Raw genomic sequence first — 7,445 nt, 5'->3', positions numbered from 1 at the left:
GAGTGGGAAGGTGGAGGTAGGGAGTGGGAAAGTAGGGGTTTGGGAATGGCCCAGGCAAGATAAAGACATCTTGAATTACAAGTGGTACCAGAAGGTGGGAACTTGCATATGTCAATTCCCACAAAAAGAACAGCTCTCTTATGCAAAAAATCCAACGCCTATCCAGTGTGGGAACATGGGCAGATATTGACTGAATGGCGTAAAAAAGCCTAGCCCACCCTAACCACCAGGCAAAAGCTCCTAGGTCCTGTCCTACAGCAGGCTCAAGTCAAGAAACTTAATCTGCATTCCATTATAGTCACATCTTAAGAGCATATAGATGCAACCACACAGTATGTTACCAAAAAAGAGGGAGGTGGGACCCAAAAAGAAGGAAAACAAAGCAGACTAGGGGGAAAAAATCCCAACACACCAAACAAATGGCAACCCAAAGAGCACATGTGGCCATACTAATCTATGATAAAGCAGACTCTGGAGTAAAAAACAGCACAAGAAACAAGGACAGAACACTTAAAGACACAACAGAGTAAGAGGGCATACTCTTAATTAATGTCTATGCACCAAATGATACAAGAGCAAAATATACAAAACAAATACTAACAGATTTAAGAAACAGACAATGCAAAAGTAGGTGACTTCAACAAGGATAGGAAAACTAGAAAGAAACTCAAAGATGCAGAAGGCCTAATTCAACCACATAGACATACAAAGAGTACTCCACAAAATTAATCCTAATTTACATTCTTCTCAAGCACATGCGGTACTGTGCGTGTTCTCTCGAACTGACCATTTGTTAGGGTGAGCCTCAGTTAATTCAAAAGCATGGAAACACTATATATCTTCTAAGATCACAATCCTACAGTTGTTGTTAAGTGCTGTCAAGTAGTAGGCGACTCATATAAACAAGAGTCCTTGACACTTGCGTGACTTTCATCCTTTCTCCAGATTCGGTAGGGTTTCCCCAAGGCAAGCTATTTTAGGAAGTGGATGCCACTCCTGCTTCCAAGCTTGTTTTAACCGGGGAATGCCACCAAACACTGTCCACCATGGGAAACCATTATTGCATTTGACACGTCAATGTCACAGTGTTCAGCTTCACAGCGACCACAAGTTACCTCTGTATGGCAAGTAGACACACCAGGGTTATATGACCTAAAAGAATGTTTCACCAAAAACAATGAAAGACAGGCCTGAGGGCCCTACAGTATTTTAAGCTACTGCTTGGAGCAAGCTCCGCAGGCTCTGCCCTTACTTCCCCTTAGTTTAAGGCTCTGGGCTGCCCAACCACTTTTAAAGGGCAAAAAAGAGCAGTAACACACAGTAAAAAGGACCCCAGAAACTTCCCTTGCCTTAACTGCACAATCATACTAAACTAGAAATTGGGTAAAGGAGAAAAAAAAAAAAGATCTATGTGGAAGCAACACATTGCTTGCGGACTACGGGATTGTTGTTATTATGTACCGTCAAGTCCCTTGCGACAGAGACCTTAAGTACAACAGCCTTTGAAACCTGCTCTATCCTGTGCCAACTTTACTGGCTCTGACTCAACACCTACCCTCATTACTCCAGTCACTGTATTCATCCATCTTATTTCCCTCTTTCTCCATCCCTCCACCTCTTCCAAGCATGGCATCCCTCTCCAAGGACTGGTCCCTTCTTGTAATATGCCCAAAGTATGTCAGACAAAGCCTCAAAAACCCTGCCTCTAAGAAGTAGCCTGGCTTCACTCTCTCTAGGATGAACAAACCTATTTGTTCTCCTGGCTGTCCACGGTATGGTCAACATTCTTCTCCAGCACAACAGCTCAAAAGCATCAATTCTCTTTCTATCATCCATAGTCATCGTCCAGCTCTCTGACGCATAGCAAGCAACTGTGAAGACTATGGCCTGGATCAGGCACATCTTAGTCTCCAGACTGACGTTGCTCTTCAGTACTCTGGAGAGGTCTATGACAACTGACCAATGCAATTTGTCTCTTGATTTTTTGGCTGCTGGTACCAAGAGTGTTGACTGTAGAGCCAAACAAACTAAAGCTGTTAACAGTCTTAATCTCTTCACCATCATGATGCTACCAATTGGTCCAGTGGTGAGAATCTTTGTTTTCTTGATGTTGAGCTTCAATCCCTCTTGAAGGCTGCAGTCCTTGGTCTCCTGCAGTAAATGCTTCAGGACCTCCTCATCTTCAGCAAGCGGGGTTGTGTCATCATCTATGTAATGCAGGTTGTTGATGAGTAGTCGTCCAATCCTCATGCCACATTCTTCCTCATATAGTCCATCATCCTGGATAATCTGTTCTGCATATAGACTGAAAAGTTATGGTGACAGAATACATCCCTGGCATACTCCCTTCCCTATTTTGAGCCATGCAGTGTCTCCTTGTTCTGTTCTAATGACTGCCTCCTGGTCCAAGTATAGGTTTCACATAAGCACAATCAAATGTTCTGGGATTCCCATTTTTCTCAGAGTCAGCCACAGTTTGTTGTGATCCACACAGTCAAACACCTTTGCACAGTCAATGAAACACAGATAGATATTCCTCTGGTACTCTCTGCTTTCAGCCAAGAAGAAATAAAAAAATGAAATTAAAAATTCTTTGAAATAAAAACGAAAGTACAATGTATCAAAACCCTTCGGATAAAGCAAAGGAAGCACTTAGAGGTCAACCTATAGCAATAAACATTTAAAAAAGGAAGGAAAAAAGTAATACCTAATTCAGTGTCTACAACAAAGAGAAAAAGAGTAAGCAATTTGGCCAATGGTTCGCCAATTTTATTGACTCTTTTGAAGAACTTCTAGTCTTGTTAATAGTGTTGCTTATTTTTCTGTTTTATACTACCATACTTCTGTACTTATCTTTATAATTTCCTTTCTTCTAGAAGATGTAAAATAATAGCAATCTTGCGGAGTTGGTACTTTGAAAGGGTCAATAAAATTGGCAAACCACTGGCAAACTTAACAAAGGAGAAGAAAGAAAAGCCATAATAACTTGAATAAGAAATTAAAGACATTATGTCACAACAGAACCAACCAAAGTGAAAATAATACTTGCACAGTATTATAAAAAAGTGATACTCTGATAAGTTTGAAAATCTAAGATGAAATAGACACATTCTTAGAAACTCACATGTTACCCAAACTGGCACAGGGAAAAGTAAAACACTTAAACAGATTCCTCAAATATAAGAAATCGAGCAGATCATTAAAAAAAATACCAAGAGAAAACAAGTCCCAACTTAGATGATTTCATGAGTGAATTCTATCAAAGACTCTGAAAAGAACTACCAGCAATTCCTTGTACATTAATTCAAAATAGGGAAAAAGAAGGAACATTCCCTGATTTTTCCTATGAAGCAAACAAACCTGATACCAAAATCAGGTAAAGACATCACCAAAAAAAGAAAGCTGACAGACCAGTATCTATCATGAACACTGTTGCAAAAATCCTTAACAAAATCCCACCCAATAAAAAAAAATCCCACCCAATAAAATCCAACAATGTATCAAAAGAATAACTCATAATGATTAAGTGGGAATCATAACAGGCATATAAGGATAGTTCAACATCAGAAAAAAAACTATCAATGTAATCCATCGCATTAATAAAATAAATAAGAACTACATGATCATTTCACTTGACCCAGAAAAGGCTTCTGCCAAAATCCAAAAACCTTTCCTGAGTAAAGCACTCAACACAATAGCAATGGGGAGAATTTCCTCCACATATACATCTCATCCGAGGTCTTCCTCTTCTGCACTCTGTACCCTTCTAAGCATGATAACCTTCTTCAATGACCAGTCCGTTATAGCAACATGCCCAAAGTATGTGAGATGGAGTAACAAAACGCTTCCTGCCAAGGTGCAACCTAGTTTCACCTTCTCCAGGACTGACTTTTCTCCTGGCAATTCATGGTATGTTCAATACTTTTCCCTAACATCACAATTTAAAGACGTCAATTCTTCTGTCATCTATACTCACCATCCAACTCTAAGATACACAGCAAACAACTGAGAAAACCATGGCCTGATCAGGTGTACCTTAATCTCTAGACTGACATCACTGTTCTTTAGCATTCTAGAGAGGTCCCTGACAGCAGACATTCCCAAAGCAACTTGTCTTTTGACTTCCTGACTGCTGGTGCCAAGAGTGTTGATTATGAATCTGAGGCAAGATGAAATTGTTAACTACCTCAATATTTTCTCCAGCTATCATTATCCTGCCAATTGGTCCAGTGTTGAGGGTCTTTTTCACCCCCAGTGAGGTTGAAATGAAGGCAGCAGTTCCTGACCTTTTGCAGTAAACACTTCAAGTCCTTTGTTAGAGTAAGCAAGGTTGGGACGTATGCACAACCTAGGATATGTTGATGAGTCTTCTGTTCTGCATATAGACTGGAAAAAGAATAAAGCCCTGATTCACTTCTTTATAATAAATTTTGAACCATGCAGTGATCTCTTGCTCTGTTAGGATAACAGCTTTCTGGACTAGGTAAAGGTAGGTATCACATGAGCACAATCAAGTGTTCTGGGATTCCCATTCTTCTCAAGGTTATCTACAATTTGTTGTGATCCACATAGTCAAATGTCTTTGCAAAGTAGATAAAACATAAATAGAAATCCTTCTTCTATTTTTTGTTTTCAGCCAAGATCCAGCTGACACTGGCAATGATATTTCTAGTGCCTGATCTCTTCTAATCCCTGCTTGTATTTTTGCCAGTTCTCTTCCAATATACTGTTCTCATTGTTTTGGATAATCATAGACAAGATTTTGCTTGCATCTGATAGCAGTGATCATTTCCACATTCTGTTGGGTCAGCTTTGTTGCACATATTTTGGGCCTGTTGCTAGGAGACATTATTCCCTGGAGGAGGACATCAGGAGGGACGCTGAAAGAAAGTAAGAATCTCAACCAGGTAAGTTGACACAGTGATTGCAGCAAAGGGATAGAGTGTGTCAGAGATTGTGAAAATGGCACAGGATATGACAAGGTTCAGATCTGTTATTCACAGGGTCACCGTGAGTTGTACTTGACTTGACAGCATCTTATAACAAAAATCAGTTATAGGAAGCTCTGGGGGTGAGTCCATAGGGAATTAGGCTGCTAACTCAAAAGCGGAATCACTCCGGTGATTTGACTCTTCCAAGTAATTTTTAATCTCTCTCCACAAGAGAAATGTAAGCAGTCCTTCCTTTGTAATTTATAACCTCAGAAACCAGATGGGGGACTGGCAGGAAGCGCCTCATGCATGCACGGCCATTTAAAAAATTATCTCCAGCAGGATTTTGTTTGCAGAGGAAGATGAAAGACGGTCGTGCAGGATCTCACCGCCTCATGGCCTGCCTTCAGACAACCTCGTCTGAAGTCTTGTGTGAGTCTTTGTTCTACTGCCTTTATTACCTTTTCAACCTTGAGTAGGTCTGTTCACCTCTGGAAGCCCCTTCTCTATCTGTGGAAGGGGAAGGTAATAACACCTACTTCAAGTTACAAACTGACCACCTGGAGAAGAAGGGGGTAATGATGGTGGCTCTAAAGCCACAAGTGTGTCCCGGCCATGGTCCCCAGTAAGGTGCAAGGTCCAGATCTCAGAACTTGGGCAAAGAGGGCTGCCTGGTGTGTATAAGGAACTTCATCTAAGCCACTTCATCTCTTCCTCCAGTACACCTGTCAGTAACACCTCCAAAGCCCTTTTCTTTGTAACTCACACGTTTGTTCTAAGTTTGCTCTTTTTCCCACAGGTAACCTGAACAAGGAATCTTGTTCCAGAACCTGAACCCTGAGCCCAGTTCCAGAGACAAAAGGGAAATATAACTGTCAGCTAAGGAAGTGAAGGTGGATGAGTCTCAAGGTTCAACCTGCCACCCCTACTGGACTAACCCACGCAAAAACCTTGCAGCCAGAAGACAGAAAATGTCATGAAAATATATTCTAACTGAACAAGAAGGCATGCATGCAGCTTCAATGCAAGACCACACAAATGTTAAAGTGGGTTCCCCTTCTCAAATGCCCCTGTTCAGCATGAAGCAGCCAGACTCTACGCTCCTCTTCCCAAATGGGAAACCCCCAAAATAAAGGACAATATCTTTGTTAAAAAAAAATTAATAACAACTGGACTACATACCCACCATTGTTGTTACGTGCTGCTGAGTCACCTGTGACTCATAGCAACCCTACTATGTACAACAGCCCTAGGTCCTGCTTTTTTCTGTACCAATCTTTTTGTCTCTGATATACCTATCCCCATTACCCCCAGTCACTGAATCAATCCATCTCATCAAGGGTCTTCCTCTCTTGCTCTGTCCCTCCACCCTCCCAAGTATGACATCCCTCTCCAAGGACTGATCTTGCCTTGCAACATGTCCAAAGTATGTCAGACGAAGCTTCAGAATCCTTGCCTCCAAGGAGCAGCCTGGCTTTATTCTGTCTTTTCCAGTCCCCACTGGATCTTTCTCATTTCCTTTACCTACTCCCTCCACCCACCATACTGTGCAATCCTGTGATTTTTTTCCCTACCCATCCTCAACCCCCTTCTGCTCCTACCCTTTATCCCCTCGGATCCCCACACATTTTTTATTGTTTATATATACCTATAAAACATGTATATATGTATATAAAACAAAATTATATATATGCATTAAAATGTGTGCATCTATGTATCAAAATTTTAACTGTTGTTATTATGTGCCATCGAGTCGCTTGCGACTCATAGAGACCCTATGTACAAGAGCCCTAAACGCCGTTCTATCCTGTGCCAACCCAGCCATCTCAAACACACTCATTCCCACCACTCCAGCCGCAGAATCGATGCATCTCATCAAAGATCTTCCTCTCCTGCGCCGCCCCTCCACTCTGCTAAACATGATGTCCCTCTCCAAGGACCAGATACTTGCAACATGGCCAAAGTATGTCAGACGAAGCTTCAGAAACCTTGACTCCAAGGAGCATTCTGGCTTCACCTTCTCCAGGACACACCTTTTTTCTTAGCAGTCCATGGTATATTCAACACTCTTCTCCAGCACCACAGCTCAAAGGCATCAATTCTCTATTATCCATGTTCACTGTCCAACTCTCTGTGCATAGCACGAATTGAGAAGACTATAGCCCGGATAGTCTCCAGCCTGACGTCACTGCACTTCAGTACTCTTGAGAGGTCCCTCACAGCCGACTTTCCCAATGCAACTCATCTCCTGATTTCCTGGCTGCTGTTACCAACAGTGTTGACTGTGGAGTTAAGTGGACTAAAACTGTTAACTATCTCAATCTCTTCACCATCCATATTGATGCTGCCAATTGGCCCAGTGTTGAGAATCTTTGTTTTCTTGATATTGAGCTTCAATCTATATTGAAGACTGCAGTTCTTGACCTTCTGCAGCAAGCGCTTCAGGTCCTCCTCAGTTTCAGCAAGCAGGGTTGTGCCATCTGCATAACGCAGGTTGTTGATGACTCTTCCACC

At 41.7% G+C, this 7,445-nt stretch overlaps 1 protein-coding gene across 1 annotated transcript in view; it reads right to left on the bottom strand.

The window, feature by feature from the left end:
• Positions 1-7,445, bottom strand: part of LOC102870796 (constitutive coactivator of peroxisome proliferator-activated receptor gamma-like) — a 56,470-nt gene that overhangs the window by 43,736 nt on the left and 5,289 nt on the right. Inside the window, exon 3 of the mRNA XM_006902411.1 lies at positions 257-262. Within this exon, the coding sequence (XP_006902473.1) occupies positions 257-262 (6 nt within the window). The remainder of the gene's footprint in view (positions 1-256; positions 263-7,445) is intronic.

The sequence above is a fragment of the Elephantulus edwardii genome, unplaced genomic scaffold, assembly GCF_000299155.1.
Source record: "Elephantulus edwardii isolate Elephantulus edwardi_28Jun2011 unplaced genomic scaffold, EleEdw1.0 scaffold00409, whole genome shotgun sequence".
NCBI lineage: Eukaryota > Metazoa > Chordata > Mammalia > Macroscelidea > Macroscelididae > Elephantulus > Elephantulus edwardii.
This window is presented reverse-complemented; position numbering and strand designations above follow the sequence as displayed.